The sequence below is a fragment of the Pteropus medius genome, unplaced genomic scaffold (assembly GCF_902729225.1).
Source record: "Pteropus medius unplaced genomic scaffold, Ma_sr-lr_union100, whole genome shotgun sequence".
In the NCBI taxonomy this organism is placed as follows: Eukaryota; Metazoa; Chordata; class Mammalia; order Chiroptera; family Pteropodidae; genus Pteropus; species Pteropus medius.
The window spans coordinates 9333408-9352216 of NW_024352787.1; the positions used below are offsets into that span (position 1 = coordinate 9333408).

The 18809-nt window shown below is 33.6% G+C and overlaps 1 protein-coding gene across 4 annotated transcripts in view; it reads right to left on the reverse strand.

Moving 5' to 3' along the window:
• Positions 1–5236: 5236 nt before the first annotated feature.
• PHTF2 (putative homeodomain transcription factor 2) overlaps positions 5237–18809 on the reverse strand; it is a 119547-nt gene continuing 105974 nt past the window's right edge. For all 4 annotated transcript variants that reach the window (XM_039849012.1, XM_039849009.1, XM_039849011.1 and 1 more), the window contains 7 exons: positions 17923–18195; positions 17569–17700; positions 15285–15371; positions 10413–10568; positions 9478–9573; positions 7990–8115; positions 5237–7654 (listed from right to left, as the gene is read on the reverse strand). In XM_039849012.1, the coding sequence (XP_039704946.1) occupies positions 7634–7654; positions 7990–8115; positions 9478–9573; positions 10413–10568; positions 15285–15371; positions 17569–17700; positions 17923–18195 (891 nt within the window). In that variant the 3' untranslated portion in view covers positions 5237–7633. The remainder of the gene's footprint in view (positions 7655–7989; positions 8116–9477; positions 9574–10412; positions 10569–15284; positions 15372–17568; positions 17701–17922; positions 18196–18809) is intronic.

An 18809-nucleotide genomic window follows, 5' to 3' on the forward strand; every position in this document is an offset into this window, starting at 1 on the left:
AATCTTTGCCTATTATTCAAAAGGGATGCTAATAAAAATATTAATGCTAATAATTAATAGTTACTGTGAGATGACTTTGTGCCAGGCACCAAACTAAGCACTTTCCCTATGTGGCAGGATAATTTGGGATACCTACTTCTGGAAGAGACTCAAAAGAATGAGCAATGTCTTTCCTTCCCTTATTTCAAGAAGATAGCCACACAATCTTATTTTGAGCTTGACTTCCTCCCCTCTGTGGTATTACTGCCTTTGGAGCTTCTGGGCTGAAAATAGTTGTCAGGTCCCAGAAGGCAACTCCTCAACCAGGCTTTGGCTTGGGACTCAGGTGGATTAAGAGCAGTTATTGGAAATGGAGAAGGTAAGAGGTGCTGGGACAAGGGCTCGTCCCACAGATAGGTTGCAGATGTGTCCAGTGGAGCATGGCAGGGGGTTGTGTGTGGAAGTAGCCAGGCACTGAGATCTGAGGCCTTGAGGAGAGGTGAAGAACTAGGGGCTGATCCTGGGTCAGCAAGGGAGGAACCTCCATGGGGAGCATCTCTGAGTCGGCTGGAGTATTATACAGACCGTCCCCAATTTCATACCACAAGAACTGCATCAGGCCCCAGCGTTAGCAGCTCTCCACCTCATTCTACAGATGAGGATTAGGAAGATTAAGTAAGGTGTCCAAGGTTATACACATGCTGCAAAGAATCTCAGCTCTGCCCGATTCTAGAACTCATGATTCTTATCACAGTGCAGATGAGTTGGACTATTCTGCAGTTAAAAAAAAAAAAAAAAAGATTTCACTTTGCAAATAATTATAATTTAAGTCCATCATCCAAATGTGAAGAAAGAAACTAAGGCCAATTTAATTATATGCATTCTTGGATATAAATTTGTACAATGCCAGTGTTTAAAACTTGCATAAAAATTCTAGCCTAGAGTTCTTAACATGTAGTAAAATTTTAAGTTAAAAAAATAAATTCTCAGACAAGAACTGTTCACTAAATGTCCTGGCGAAGAATGTGACATGTCAGTTTAGTATTCACCAAGCAACTACATGCCAGCACTGTACTAGGAAGTCCTAATCTTTGAGGATAAAATTTGAATTCTTTGGCTTTACAAAGTCATCTCCCAGCATTACCTTCCATCCCTTGCCGACATACATCATTTTTTTCTAGCCGTACTGAACTGCTTGCATGTGACACTTACACTGGCAATGCAATGCCATTACAGCTTAAACCCTCCACAAACTACAATTTGTTTCCATGACTCTAGCATCTCCTAGCTTCCAAGTTAAATGAAAAGAAGGACTGTATTTTAATTTCTCTATCCCTAGTACCTAGCTCAGTGCTTAGCACATAATATTAAAAAAAACATTCATGGAATGGATGAAAGAAAAACTGAATAAAATTGGAATTTTAAAAGTACTTGGTCTGTTTCCCATATTTCCTAACCTCTCATCCTAATGTCTTCCCCCAAATACCAGAATTCACACTGTGAGAATCTTTCAGCACCACTAATCTGGCTGAGAGCAAGAGGAAGGGTACAAATAGAAGGCAGGATAGCTGCTAGCACATAGTCTGCATTTCCAGGCAAAAACAAGTAAATGCATTTGCAAACACTGGGTATGTATCCAAAGGGATGCAAATTGGCCATGACCTTTGGCAACAAGTCTATTTTGCCTTAATGCACATCTCTGAGTACGAAGCTTGAAAAAATAAAACATTCCCATATATAAATAATTGATGAAAACTTGTAAGAAATTTAACTAAGACAACCCCAAACTCCTGAAAACCTGTCGAGGAGATTATTAAATAACTACAGAAAGTCAATGATTAAATTTAGCAGTCAGAGTTGGATTTAGAATTAAAAGGCAAAAAACAAGCCACTAATTTAAATTTTAGAATATTATTGAATACACAAAGTTGAATAACATTATAAAAAGAAACAAGCAACACTCTTAGCACTGAGATAATATTCTGTATATATAAGGAGGCCCGAATATGCCGAAAGAGCAGATAGCATAGGTAGCCAAGTACTACACTTTAATAGGTACGAGAAGAAAGATATAGAGGGAGAGCCAAAGATGTAGAGAAGAAAGACAGAGGGAAATATAGAGAAGAAATGGGTTTAAGATTAAATAGCTGGGCAAATGTGTGAGGCTTGCCCAGAGGTTGAAAGCCACCCTTTGGTTACTTCAGTTTATCGTAAGGATATCTGGCCTTACGATTCAGGACACGAGACAAAGCTACCAGTCTGAGACCAGCTCTAATGAACCAACAGCGCACCTGCCAAACTATCATGCAGTATTTGCCTCTGCCAGTTTGGGGCAATTTCTGTTAGTTTTCCTCTCCCTTCTCCACTATCACTACCTCTTCTCCAGTGCTTTAGGCTTTGCTTAATTCATGGCTTCTTTTGGGTCCCTGCTTTTCTAGCAAGTCTCCCTGCCTAACACTGTGTTAACCCAAACTTGCAATAACAGATTCTGACTGAGTCAGCAAGTCACCGTCAAGAACAGAGTGAGTGTCCCTACTAGGCAAAGTTCTCATGCAGTAGTTCTCATGGGTTACTCATAGCCCATAAAATGGCTGATTGCTTTAGGGCCGGGCACCAATCACTGACCCATTCAGCTGTGGCTGAGAGAGAAAAGTGCTTTAGTCCCCAAAAACTTGATGAACACGAAGAAGCAACTTCCTGCTTTGTTCAGGAAGTTGAGACTTTACAGTGCCATCTAGTATGCAACGGTTCCATCCAACCTATCAACCTTACACAGTGCTCACATACTCTAGATTCAAGCATCACCTCTCACTGAAATTTAAATGGTTTGTAACAAAATTGGGACAGGAAAAGATCAAAGATGACAGCAGGGGGAAAACTGAGGAAGTATCCTGTAGGAGGGCAGAGACAGAACCCTGAGCACTACTGTGGGGAGCTGGCCCCAGGGAGCAATGGAGCCGAAGATGATAGAATTCATAAGCAATAATTTTTTTTTTCAGTGAAGTTAGAAAAATGTCGATAGTTATAGGATGAGGGATAAGATTGACGATGATAAAGGAGGTTAGTAGAGCCATTGTAGAGAACATATAAATGGACAAGAAACCAATTTTTTAAAAAATTGTCAAATATAGGACCCAGAAGTTCCAGTAATATCTTGATAAGCATGATTTGTAGAAAGTCAAGTCAGATGTTTTCCAGAAACTCAAAGCATGAACAATGAGCAGACAACTTAAGGTTGAGGGCTGAGACCAGGCAGAAGATAAAAAGACTCTAAGGTGTTACTCATGAGGGAATCTACATGTAATGAGACAGAGATCTAGTAACAGAAGATATGAATGAAATATGCACCTGAGATTTTAGCAGAATTGCCCCAAACTGGATATAATATGTAGGCAATAAAATGTCAACTCCTTGTAAAAGAATTCATGTATGATAATTTGTATAAAGACTGATTCTCAATTAGGTTTCATATTTAGCAGGGATAAATATGATATTTTATATAAAATGAATGATTTAGCTTGGAAATTTTGGTGAATTGTCCTAGGCCATTACTTATTCGAAGAAGAGAACCAGTATTTCTGCACAACCAATACATGTCAGTTCCTGTGCTAGCTGCTTCACATGTTCTCTCATTAATCCTATAGCCCTGTAAGATAGCGCTTACTCTCAGTAATTTACAGCTGAGAAAACCAGAGCTCACAGAGGTTAGTAATTTGCCCAAACAAGTCTGATTTCAAAGTATGTTCTTTCCACAGGATACACTGCAGAGTCGAATAGGGAGATGTCAAATGATTTCTGACTTTTTCTACTGCCAAAGCTTATTAGTTAATACATGACCTCACTACAAATATGGAGATAACTTATCAATATCTTTGTTCTCCCAAAAAATCTTTTGCCTATGATTAAGCATTTTGATCAGTCAAGAGGTATAGACATACTATTACAGACTATACCTTTGAAAGTATAGTCTGTAATTTTTTCTCTATATCTCCCTCTATATCTTTCTTCTTAACCTTTCTTCTGTGGCCTCACATTTTTTGTCTGGTAAAATGAGGGCTTTGACTAGGTGGTATCTAAAGTCCTATTTGATACCTGAGAGTGGAGGAGGGGGGTAGGAGGTAGATGAGGTAAAAGGGGTCCGACATGTGGTGACATCAAAGAATTAAAAAAAAAGTTCTATTTGAGTCACATTATTCATTCATTCACTCATTCATTCAGTAAATAGAGATTTTTCTATGTATCAGGCACCATTTTATGTGCTGGAAATACAGTGGTGAATGTAGTTAAAATCTCATAGAATTTACATTCTATAAAATTTCTGATCTTAAGACAATAATTCTCAATGTGGTGAGGAGCAACAGGTGGGAAAAATTTTCCGAACTGCTTGGGAAATATTATTTTGAAAGTACACCTGTACTGCCTCCTAAATCTGCAGTCTGCTCCCCAGGAAGTGAGCACTGTGGGGAGCCAGTGCCTTGAAAAACGTTTGTGGTATCCTTCATACCGGCTTGGCAGAATAAAGGTTGAAAATTAGTGTTCTAAATGATGTAGCACATTAAAGAGGTGCCAGTCACATTGCTCTATTTTAAAGTCTGAAGGAAGACTCATTAAAAGAGCCAATTCTGACTCTCACTCTGCCATGTAAGAACAAAGCAAGAAGACAGCTATCTACAAGCCAGAAAGACGACTTCATTAGAAATCATTGTCAGGCACCCTGATCTTGCACTTCCCAGCCTTCAGAACTATGAGAAATAAATGTCTGTTATTTAAGCTGCCAAACAAACAAACAAATAATACAAGTGCCAATTCTAGATTTAAAGTAAGCTTGAAAATGCACTTGAATTAATAGCCCCTGATTAAGTCCTATGAACACTTGTACCCATCAGAATGCTTACCCATCTTATTGTTGGCCATGATCTCTCATGCTGAATTCACATGGAAAAATTGTTTGATTAAAAACACCACTGTCCCCTACAGTGAGTTTTAATATGTCAGGCTATATAGGCAGTTTTCTATATTTAAATACAAACAAACAAGCAAATGTTAATGATGTCATAACATTTTGGTGATGAAAGCCCTGCGTACCTATTATGCGTTCATGTTCTGAGAATCATAACAAAATCTGAAATGTTAGGAAGTTTTTAAAAAATCATTTCCACCCCACTCAAATCTAACAGTTATAATTAAATTTATGCTATAATCAACACAAATTACCATAAACATGTATATGACATTAAAAAAAAAACACCACCTCCAATTTAATTTAACACTGTCAGTCAGAATGTTTTATTTTAAACTTGCTCTTCAAACTCTCAAATATAACATATGTGGCAAAGAAACAGTTAACACACAACATCTGCCACAACTCTATCTTTGAACTGCCTTTTCTACATTATGTGATATGTTACAATTTCTTTCAACTTCTTACATTCATGGTATTCTTAATGGCAGCAATGTCAATTTTTCTGCTTTGAAAACAGTTCCATTAACGTTCTGAAATTGCTTAAAATGACAACTTTTTCCCTTTAGAATTCTACTGCTGCCCACATTAGTGAAATAATTCAACATATTATTAATAAGTTGTTGAGAGGTATACGGTACTCAATAAGTCAACTCCCAACTCTAAGTGAAAATGAACTTCAATCCAAAACAAGCATTTTCCTAAATCAATATACTCAACTGCTTTTCTCAAAAATATTTCCATTCTGAAATAAGCTTTTTTGTATGTGTGAGATACAATAGTTTCATCTTTTATTCCTAACAGAACTCATGCTGTACTTTTTTTCTCAAAATATATTTGACAATTCTGTGCAAAATGTTAAGTTCTGTATAGGCATGTACCTTATTTTGAAAAAGTTTATAAAATATAATTCCTAAAAACAACATTGACATTAGACAATAGAGGAGGAAGAAACATATCAGACAAAGCCTAATTTTTCACATGAGAAAATAAGTATGTTCTTAAAGCTCCAGTAATACATTCCTTGAAAAAACTCAGAATGCACTTTGGTCATTATTAAACGTATTAGAACATAGGTGAGTAAAACAAAACGCTTCTGATGCTTTCTACAGAAAGAAAATATACTGCGGAGGCTGAATTGAGGCTGATCAAAAGGAATGGTAAGAGCAAAGTGATATTATAACATGGCTCTGTTCTCTATACATTCCTGATCTTAAGATTATGATTTGGGGATTAGAACTGCACCAATCAAATAAATCATTTACAATTAATTATTTTAAATTTCCTAAAATGTGGTAAAAAACGTGAGGATATTCAACACGATATACCTTGCACCAAGAAAATTCTAGATTGTTTCAAATAAATTGTTTTAGAAACTGGGTGCCGTTTTTTAAAAAATGGCAAAAACATTTCATGTTTCATTTATTTCCTAAAATATTCTTGATTGTACAAATATAACAACTTAAAATCAAGGCCCAATGTAAGATACCATCATATTTGCCCTATTTACCTAACATGTCAACATGATAAGTTCTCATTTGGACACTTGGCAAATTATTAGGGGGTTGTGGTGAATTTTTCCAAGTTTAAAAGCATCTAAAATAGCCCTTATATGACTGGAGGGGGTAGGGAGAGATGTACCAGATTAAGTTTAGAGGACAGAATTTGCAAGCTGAAGCTGTTTCTCTTGAAAATTTAGATACACAGTACTTTTAAAACTATCAATTAGAGGAATATTTTATTGGTTCTTAACCCTAAGTTGTTCATTTGAGTGTGGTATGAATAGCATACCCTATAGTGTACCATGGGGGAAAAATTACTTTACTTGAGTAAACATAATGTACTTTAGTAATATCAATAGGCACTTCACTTGTGAGATGAGTATATACCTCACTCAAAAGGATACCATATCATGCCCTAGTACACTATAACATATTTCATATAAAGATACGCATTAAAAGTAACAATTTTAAAAAGTGCACATTTTGAGCATGCACAGTTAGAGCTGTGCAAACAGCCCAGTGTTTCAAATAAATACAATTATTACTAGTAAATTTTTATCAAAATATGTTACAGTATGGTAACCATTTACAATTATTGCTCTATTAAGAGTTTTATCATCAAAGAGCACTTTGTTGACTTATTATGTAATACCATATATATTAATACTGAAGGGTGCTTAACTGCAGCTTAATCAGTTTAGATCCTGGCATTGTTCCAAAATAATTCAAGAGAAACCCTGACTGGATCTTGATTTACTGAAGAAAATGCTTTGTGTGTTTAGCTGAGTCCAATGCAATCGTCAGAAGTTAAAGACGTTTCCCCCGAGTAAGGCAAGTTCACGGCATCGATGGAGAAACAGTGCTTAGCAATGGCTTCGTCTCACGATTTGTTGTTTTGTCAATTATTTATAAGCAATTACCAGGATCTCAAGTATCTGGATATCAGTTTTATCACCCTTTCATCAACAACTAAGTACATCAATGCTAAAAATAAAATATGAAGACTAAAATAAATGTAAAAAAAACAACAGTGAACAAGGAAAATAAATATAAGAATTGCACAAGACAGTCTGATGTAAACACTTCAATTTCCCAGCTGAGACTTCTGAAGCAGCATCGGTGACTGCTTTCAGGCAGCTTAGTTGGTACTCTTATTCTGGAAAAGAGGCTACATCTTCTTTTTTCTGAATTGTCATGACTTAATCTTCCACAGCTAGTGAAAAAATAATAAAAGTAGTGACCACGGGAGTTCAGTTTTACTAACACAACTTATTAAACTGTATCACATAATACTATTTTTAATCTAAATTTCATCCATGAACATGTGCAGGTTCTACTATTTTAAACTCCTTTATCCTTTTATTTTCAAGAAAAATTCACTTTAACTAAAATGAAAATCAGATCTCTCTTGCTTTCTTTTACAGGGAAGTGGCAATACACATACACTACTCGTGTGCATGTGAGATCTCAAAAGAGTGCTAGGGTTAAATAAATGTCACAAAAATGCAACAAGGCACTAAGTGATAAAAAATACCTGCAAACTCTTACCTTTAAATTAAATCCAAGCAAGTCACTGATAACACCAGAAACGGCTGACAGGATGACAACCTGGGTGATGTTATAAAGCAGTGGATTCATTGTAAGCCCATATAGTCTAAAGGGACTGTCTAATTCCTAGAAGAGAAAAAAACCATAAGCCCAGATTCATTAAGAATTACATCTATTCAACTAATTCAGGGCAATATACAATGAGGGTTAAAAAAAAACAGTTACTAATTATGGATAGTTTTAGAAAGGATAAACTTGGTTAAACCTGAAATAAGTAAATATGCTTTTAGGGGAATAGTATATCGGATGTGCATGTGACAAAGATCACCAGGTTAGCAACGTGGAAGGAGAATGAGAGAGTGGTGAGACCAGAAGCAGGAATGCCTTAAGAGTTCAGTGTATCAAAAGCTTGAGAGATGATGAAAGTCTGACTTGGGGCAGTATTGGTAGAAAGAGGAAATGAACTGGAAGATATATGAGAGGCTAAATCAATGTGCCTAAGAATTTCTTGGCTGTGAAGAATGAGAAAGAGCAATCTATATTAAGTCTCAGGTTTCAGACTAAAAGACTATGTATGATCAAAAAGAACCATACTGTTGTGCTTTGTATTTTAGTTATTTTTATACTTCTCTCTTCTCTGAGATAGACGCCGCTCTTAAATCTCATCTCTATCCCCTCCTCCTGTCTAGCATAGTGCCAACACTCTGAAGATATTTGACATATATGTGTCAAAAAAACCCACCCTCCTCTTCTGAACCCTTTCAATGCCTAATACACTGTGAGGTGCAGTCTATACCTAATAAATACTTTTTAGTTGACTGAAAAAGTAACACTGAGAGACAACTAATTTCACACCATTCTCTGAACACTTATAAGCAACACTAAGAATTATAATTGTTATAGAAATTGAGATTTTAAAAAATATTTTCCTTTTAAGAAAAAAAGCATTGCATTGCAAAGCAGTGATAAAAATATTTTATTAAATTACTTCCAAAGAGCTATTATTATAAGATCAGAGATATCAAAATTATATTCCTTTTGATTACCAAAAATGATTTGAAAATATAAATGTTTATTGGTAATATATAGTAATAATTATGTAATACTACCTTTTAAGCTAACTCAGGCTGAGCAGAAGAGTGCTGAGAAATACAAGATTAAAATATTTCAAAATTAGTATCAAATCTTTTTGAAATCTATTTTAAGTTCTAGCAGGCAAAAATTTCCAAAGATGTCAACATCTACAATACTTCTAACCATTATTAGAAATCTTAAAATTTTGAGTTATTAAAATATCAAAATGAAATGACTTGGATTACTTTGGTTAGTTTTGCAATGAGAATTGTGTGAATGTGCTCAAATATAATTTGGAAACAAACTGGATAATCATGAAATCAAAATACAAGGTAAGATCTACAAGCAAAAGACTAAGATATAATGTCAGAACAGCATATTCTACATTACATCCATTTTGAATTTTATTTTTACCTTTAGCAGTTTAGTAGCCAGTTTTAAAACATTATTCACTAGTGTCAGTTCCTCTTTTTTGTTAGGTTTCTTCTCCATTTTCAAGTATAGGTTTATCTTTTATTAAAAAGACAATTAAAAATACTTAATATTGTAACACATACTCATTTTTAAAAGAAACCGAAAGCTATTCACTGAAATATTAATGTTCATTCCCTGGTTATTGAGATCATAGGGGATAGTAATATTTGCTATACTTTACTATATATTCCAAATTGCCTACAATAAACATTATTTTCTAAGAAAATAACTATTTTAGCTTTTCATATATAATTAAAAGATGAGACAAGGAAAACTGGATATCATTATTTAAAAGGTGAAATACAAAGTCTCAGAGCCAAATCAACCTAAAGAATAAATAGTAACTATAATAATAAGTAAATTGGTTTGTTTGCTACTTTTCCCTTTCATTTTAATTGAGCTCATCCAACAAGGTTACAATTTTTAAAAATTAAACTATCCCTGATGAAAATACTCAAGTTCATTGGTAATAACTTTCTTTGAATAATTTTTATGAAATGTTAAGGGAGATACTAAACAAATTCATACAAAATAAAGTTAACCATTACATTATTATGCTTTACCCTTTCTATTAAATAAAGATTCATACTTATTCAAACATGGCTCTGCTATCCTGCAAACATAACCCACTAATGGTTTAAAATTAATCATTTCTATAAATAGTACTTCTTATCCAATGAAAATGAGACATAAAACCAGTAGATTAGATTTGAAATCTGCATCAACACAGGAACAAATTTCGTTTTGCTTTATCACACAAACGATCTTAATCTAGTAACACAGGTTCCTCAAAAACTTGAAGTAAATGAAAATATTTTAGATTCATATGTGGACTACAGACATTAATTTATAACATAAGAAACATATATTCTCACCTGTTCTGTAAGTAATATTGAGGTATTGCTATATTTTTTACTTGTTTCTGATCCAAGGGTAACAAATCTTAGGAGAAAAAGTGTTAACGAGATGCACCAGATTACCAGTTCCCAATTGTAGTGACAATCAAGGAAGATCTCATGCACATGAAGCAACTAGAAGTTTTTGAAAGAGGCAACATGAAGCAGCAATGTGATTCAGTTTTCTTTTTAAAAGAAAATAACATTTTATTTCATACAGATTGATCATGAATATAGTATGACATTTTAAAAACATTTCACATTTATTATGAAATATTTCAAGCACATAAAAAGTACAGAGTATAAAGCAATCAAATCCAACAGGGCCTCTACCCACTTCTGTCAAATCTTAATATTTTGCAGTATTTCTTTTCAGATTATTAAAGAATAAAAGATTAAAGATTCAGTTAAAGCCCCTTTAAACTTTTTCTTCATCATTATTCTCCTTCTTCCCCATCCCTTCTATAGGGGTAATAAATTTTGTTCATCTTTTCCATATAGTTTTTATAGTTTACCTAAATATATATATCCTTAAACTATGTGATTTTATATATTTTAGAATTTATAAAAAATGTCATCACATTGTCTACATCATTCTTCAATTTGCTTTTTATTCTACTGAACTTGGTTTTCAAGATTTATCCATGTTGATACATGAAGCTCAAATTCATTCATTCTAACTCCTATAAGGTATTACAGTAAAAGAATCAACTATAATGTACTGGCCTCCTCTATCCATTAACATTTATTTTATTGCCAATTTTCCTCATTATGAACAATGCTGCAATAAACATTCTTTTATGCATCTCTTTGTACACCCATGTAAGACTCTCTAGGAGTTAATATCTAGGAGTAAAACTGCTGGGTCCTTGGATATTCACATATTCAACAATATTAGATATTACAAATTTATCTCTAAAACAGCTGTATCAATTTATACTCTCAGCAGTGTTATCAGAGTTCTCTTTGCCTCTCATTTTTGTCCACACTTGGTATTATCCAATTTCTTAATACCTGCTAATCTGATGGGTGTAAACTGTTTTCTTATTGTTTTGATTTTGTTTCCTGATTACTTAGGGATAGGATGAATATGACTCATATGCTTACTGGTCATTGTGTTTCCTCTTCTGTAAGTTAACTTTTCCTATTTCATATCTGCCTTTTCTATATTAGGTTGTCTGCTTTTCTTATTGATTTGTAGAAGTTATTTATATATTCTAAATAACAATACTATTTAGGTCACGTATTTTGCCAATATCTTTTTCCAGACTCCATTTTATCATTATAGTGTCTTCTATAGTACTTAAAATTTTAAGGGAGGGGTGTTGGAGAAGAATAATATATGAGAGACTGTATGTATCAGGCAAAAAATCTAAAATATTTACTATCTGGCCCTTTATAAAGAAGTTTGCTGACCTGTCTTATAGAACTAATTGATTTGTTTATGCTGATGTTGTGTTCATTTTTGTTGATCCTGATCTTCTAAAAAATGTATATTTTTAATAATTTGTCTGTAAAGTCACTTGGATGTTCTATATAGATAATCGTAGTCTATGATTTTGTTTTTTCTTTTCCAATCTTTATATCATTTTTTTTTCCCCGTCTTCAATGGTTAGTGCCCTCTATCAAAGTGCTAACTAGAAGAGGTAGAGAGGATAACTGTCTTATTTCTAAGTTACTACCCTAAGGTAACAAACATCATATGTACAATGTTTGTTCCAATTTCCGAAAGATATACTTATCAGATTAAGGACTGCTTTTCAGTCATAGCATTATAAATCTCCACTGAAACTTACCAATTTGTTTTCTGCATCTATTGAAATGAGGAGGATGTTTCCTCATCTTTTAATTGACTAAAGGAGATCAAACTAGATTAATGGATTTTCTAAAGTTGAAAATCTTTGCCTTCCAGGAATAAACTGTCTCGATCATGGCATCTTTATTGTTATTAAATTGCTGGCTTCGTCTTCTTTGTATTTTGCATCTAAGTTAATAAGAGAAATCAGCTCATAATTTCCTTTTCATATTCTCTCTGGTGTTGGTATCAAGGTTATATTAGCCACATAAAATGAATTGGGAGATTATGCCCTGTTTTTCTATTCTCTAAATATTCTGTGTAGAATTAGGACTGTTTGTTTGAATATTTGGCAAATTTCATGATTCTGGAGGATTTTTGTTGGTGGCAGATTTTTAAACTACTAAATCAATATTGCTTTGGTTATAGGTCTCCTCAGATTTTAACTTTTTAAGTCAGTTTTAATAAATTATGCGTTTCTACAAAACTGTCCACCTAATCTTTCAACTTTCATGACATAAAGTAACTTATACTGGTATTCTTTAAAAAATCCTCAACTGTGCCAGTATTTCAGTTTAATACTATGCTTTTATTTTTAAACATTTGTTATTTATATGTTCCAAAATTTCCAAATGTATGATAATTTTTGTTGCTATCACTGTTTTTATACTTTAAGTGCATTACAGCTAGATCAAGTGGTCTACATGGTATCAGCTGAGAAGAATTACTTCGCGGCCTAGTACGTGGGAAAGTATTATAACTATCTTTATACCCGAAAAGAATATGTATTCTCCAATTTGAGAATAAAATTTTGACTATTTTATTTAGATACATATCTTCATTATATTTTTGTCTTGCTTAACCTATCAATTACTAAAAGAAAAGGTGTTGAAATCTCCCAACATTGTACTTTGTCAGTTTCTCACTATAGTGCTATTGATTTTGGCTGTATATAGATATATTTGAAATTATATGATTACATGCATACAGGTTTGGAATTGTTAGATATTCTTGAATTATTCTTTCAATTTGTCAGGCTTTTTGGATTACAGTCTACTTCATCTGATACTAACGTAAGTTTACCAGCTGTCTCTTGGCTAGCATTTGCCTACATCTTTTTCTATCCTTTTGCATTCTCAACCTTTCAATATTATTATGTTTCATATGTCTTTTGTTGATATAGATTTTATATTTATATGAGACAGAAGAACTACAGAATGTACTTCAGGTACATGGAAATTAAACCTTTAAGAAAAGACTAAGATGTAATAAGAAATTGTGAGCAAAAAAAAACCAGTCTTTTCCTTTTGGTTGCTTTAAAAATTTTTCTCTTTGTTTTTGGTGTTCTGTAGTTTCTTTGCAAGGTGTCTAAGTGTGGATTTATTTTTATTGTTGCTTCTTGCTCCTGTTATGCTCCCTAAATCTGAAAATTAGTGCTTCTCATCAACTCCGAAAACCTCATAGCCATTCTCTCTCCAAATATTGTTTTCCTTCTTCTTTTTATCTGGAATTCCTGTTAGATGTATGCTAGATATCCCATCTGTCTCAATTTCTTTTCATATTTCCATCTCTTTATCCCTGTCCTACATTCTGGGTAGTTTTTTCCATCTCCTAGTTCACTATCTTTAGTTGTCTTTGACCTGCTATTTTTTCTGTTTGTTGTGTTTTTAGTGTCAATAACCATATCTTTCATTTCTCTGAAGTACTGTTTGATTCTCTTTCAAATGTTTTTTTTTCTTCACAGTGTTATCTGTCTTTAATCATTTTAAACAAGCTTATCTTATAGTTTCTATCTGATCAGTCTATTATCTGAAGTAGCTGGAGAGCGAATCCTGTTTATTCATCTGTTGACCCACTCCTGTTGGATTGTTTCTTCATATGTTTTGAAACCCAAAGAGGCTCTATCTGTGAATATCGTGTGAGGCCTAGACTGAAGTCACATAGCCCAGAACAATCTTGGTTTTGTTTCCACCAGGTATCCAAGATCCTAAGATCACTTTTTATATTAACTTCTTGACATAGGGGTTACAGGACAAGGTCTGTAATGTACATATGAACCTTGAACCCGAAATAAGCACAGACCTACAGTTACATACTCTCAGGAGAGACTATTCCCCACCTTCTTGTCAGAATCTAGGCAGTCAGACAAGCTTCTTTATTATCTTCCTGTGCTGGTGGGCAGACTGTGTTTCTTATTGCACCTTTTCACTGAGGGTTCTGGCCTTATGGTGTAAGCATGTATGAGAATGCATGCAGGTCAAGGCCTCCTCTTCTGTCCTCATATGGGCATAAAATCTCAAATCTCTAAGATACTAAGATCGACAACGTACCTCACCTTATGCTAGGACTGTTATAGCATTAAAACATATACCTAATTGCTCTGCTTTTCAGTTTTGTCTTCAGTTTGGCCCTTTTACTGTCTTATAACCTCAGATATGTATATAATGTGTATTAAAAAGCTCATATATAGATATAAAAAGCTGGATTTTATTTTTCTAGCATTGTATGATGTTTTAAAGCAGAATTATCAGGTAATCTAATATGTCATATTACTTGAAGTGGAAGTTTAAATTTTATAGCAAAGAATATATCTTGAGATACTTTTGTGTTTCCTGACTAATCTTGGTCAATGAGAATTCTTTTATAGAACATGAGGCAGTCAAGTCACAGTGACAATTCGGATATAAAATAACTAACATTGACTGTGAATAAAGCAGAGGTTCATGGAAAATATCCTGAAACAATTTCATAACTATAGTCACTCATAAGTTTGTCTTGGGAAATAAAGATAACCAAGTGAATTGTAGACAAAAACTATTATACGGCCAGTGAACAGATATCTGAGAATATGCTAGCCACTCTTTTAACACAGAGATGAATAAGATGCATTTATTTATTCTACTGAAAAAAAAATAAACTGTAAAAAGTCAATTTTAAAATTGTGTAACTAGGCTTACTTATATTATTACTTTTATTGTTTATTATTGAAAAGCCTACTGAAGCTGCATATTTATAGATCAAATTACCTAATTTCTATGCAGAACAAGTTAACTCACCTGGGCACAACAGATAAATACAACTGAGATAGTCAACAAAAAAGCAGAGGAAACTATTACATCAACTGATCGCTGAGGACCTCGACGCTGGGGGAAAAAAAAGGGAAAACAGTTTTAAGTATATTTACTAATTAGCAGCTAATTCCATGCTTTCAGTCCATCACTGCAGGTTCATCATAACTTACAATGTTGAAAATATACCTAATTTGTCAGATGAATTTTAATTCTAAAGTGTTACTATTTCCAGAGGATTTGTAACACAGTGAAAATGGTGAATATATAGCCTAGAATCCTTAGCATAACTTCCAAATATTTCATTTTTGTCAAACACTAATCATCCAATCAACAAATGTTTCTTAAGCACCTGCTCAGAATGAGGCACTGTGCTAGGTGCTGGAAATACAGAAGAGAACAAAACAAACATGGTCTCTACCTTCATAGGAACTAGTAGGGAGTCAGACAGCAAGCTCATGATCACAGGTCTATGTGATTAAGTTGTGATGAGTGCTTTGAGGGAAAGATATAGGATGTTCTGAGAAATTTGGAAAGGAGTTTGATATAAACATCACTTCCTTAGAGAGCTCTTCCCAGGCCCATACTTCTAACTCCCAAATACGAGATTGTGCGGGCCTAAGAAGATCTCTCTAAGTTTGGTGATATTTACACCAAACTAAGGCACAGGTGCAAGATGGCACATGGCAGTGTTCTCAGCAGAAGGAAGACCATGTGCAAGAGCACAGAACAGGAAAGATCACACTGCATTCGAAGAACTGAAGCAGTCTAGTGTGGCTGGAATGTAGGGAGGAAAGCGTTTCAAATTGAGACAAGAAAGACAGGCTATTGGTAGGACTTAGGTCATGAAGGCTCTTATAAGCCCCGTTAAGACTTTATTCTTTATCCTAAGAACAATAATCTCCAAAACGTTTTAAGAGTTATATGGTCAAAACTACATTTTTAAATGATCTCTGGTGGTAGACTGAAGAAAGTACTGGAAGGATGAAATATGAATGCTGGGATGCCAGTTAAGAGGCAGCTGCTAGCCCAATGCAGAAGATGACTGGTTTCAACTAGGGTGGTGGAAATAGAAACAAATGAAAGTAAATGAATTCAAGGTACACTATGAAAACAGAAAGGGTAGAAGTTGGTGATTACCTTGATGTTGAAAATGCAAGAGAAAGAATAAATTCCAAGGATAATTCCTAGGTCTGAAGTTAAATGCTTCCCTCACTGAAGTGTAAGCTAAGGGTAAGGACTTTCATCTCATGAACAGTGGATGACACATGGTTAACATTAAATAAACGTTTATTGAATAAAGTTGATAGGGATGATAGATAGAGTTGATAATAAAGGGAAATTTAAGTTGACGTCTTGCTAAGCCATGCAACGAACATATTCATCCCTCCATACGACAGAAATGTCACAGTGAGAAAAAATAATCTATGCCAATTTCTAACATTTCCCAATGGAGACTAAGTTAGTTGAATTTAACAAGTTAAATAGACAGAACAATGAATTTTTTAAATAGAAGGGTAGACGAATAGTGCAAACTTATTTTCACTTTTCATTGTTACTTCAAAATCAAAAGCATTAAAGATCTAGGTACACTAGAGGATATCTGGCCTTTGGGTCAACTTATTAAGACATGATTACTCCATACGTAATGAAATTCATTGCTACTTAATGCAACAAAGCAATAATCCATAGAAGGTGTTTTCCTAAAACTAATTCAGATGCTTCCTATTTCTCTCCTGAGTTTTTTCTCTTATTTCCATAATTAGGAAAGTTATTTTAAAAGATTAAAGAAAAAAACAGCATGAAAAGAATAGCTTAGAATTGCAAGCTAATATTTTTAAATAGTAATAGGTCACTTCAGTAAGGGGACTCATTGATTACAGGTTATTTTTTAAAAATTCTTTTTAAAGCAGTGGGCTCCCTCTGCTGGCTTGCAATAACCATTCTAGATAGAAACAAAATCTTTAACTTAGCTTTTTAATGAATAATAGAAGTTGGTGAGATTTATGAACAAATATAAATTTAGAACAATCTGATCTTGAATCATCTACCTCAAATGCAGTCTTTTCGACTTCAAGTGTTTTACTCTAAAGAAACAGTTAAACATTTATTTTGGATTTCTGTAAATGGATCTAAAAGAACACAAATTATGGCCACACAGCACCATGGGAGTACCTATGTGACTATACAGCTAACTCATACATATAGACAAAGAAAGTGGAACTCTGAGAGGGAGCCAGCACCTTGAGAGTACTTTTATCACTCATTCTACCTTAAGATAGGACCGGAGAGATAGCCACATTTTTATATTCTGTACTTTCTTCAACCGGAAATGAGGAACCTCAGATTTTCGAGCCCTCCTTGCCGATGTTAAATGCCCAAAGAGTTTTGCAAAAAGTAATCGCTGAAAAAGATAAAGGTAAAAATTAATTTTCAAGTAGATTACCACAGAAAAACAAAAATCAACAAAATATGGATTGCTATGATTTTATTTGGTTAAGTACTACAAAAACAAAACAGGAAAATAATTAGCAGGTAAAAATGAAATATTAAATACTTTAGGAATACTTTGAATATCAGGAAAAGGATAAAATAATCTCTATTCAGAAATCTATATTATACTCACCTGTTTATAAGTTCTTTCTGCTACACAGAGTAAAAAAAAGAAAATCCACACAAGCGACACACGAACCACAAAACTTATAATAACCATAGAAAGAACTACAGCGTCTTCATTAGAACCAAAGGCAATCACATAAAGTTCTGAAGCAGAATGTGCTGTGAGTTGTTCCAAGTCTGTAGCTTGAGAGAGTCGGAAAACAAATGGAGTTAAACCCAGGATTAGAGAGATTGCATTTCCAAAAATCTGGTATCCTATTCCTGGTATATGGCTGTTAACCTTTATAGAGAGAAAAGAAAAAAGAAAAAAACTTACACAAATTTACCTATAGTAAAATGAGTTCCTCTTAAGCATGGTTTCATTTATAGCAATATGAAGTCATTTTATTATACTATGTTAGTTTTAATACATAGGTAATAAAATTAAAATATACTCAAAGGCCAAGAGCCTATTATATGTAAAAAGTAAGTCATTGTTTCTTCAGTTTTTAAAAACAGTTCAGTATCAAGTGTCTAAATCACTAAGTAGATGCCAAAGAATTAACTATGTTGGTCTTATCCATATCTTGAAAAAAAATTCTATGTATCTCTCATTATTTCAAAAGTTAGAAATATTCACAAATACTGCAATATTAAAAAAAAATGAGATCTCATATCCACTTAAATTCAGTTCATTAAAGAAAAAATCTAGAATTTTACTTATGTGATAAATTTGTAATTTGTGTTTTTCTTCAAAAAGCTCAATATACGAATGGATGTCTCCTTAAACTCTAAATCCATTTTAGGAGAGAATGTTAGAGGGGAGAAAAATAAGAGAGGGGGAAAGAGGGTGGGGGAATTGTAAAAAAAGGAAACTGAAAATTAATAATAAGCAAATATAAGATTGGTGGAACT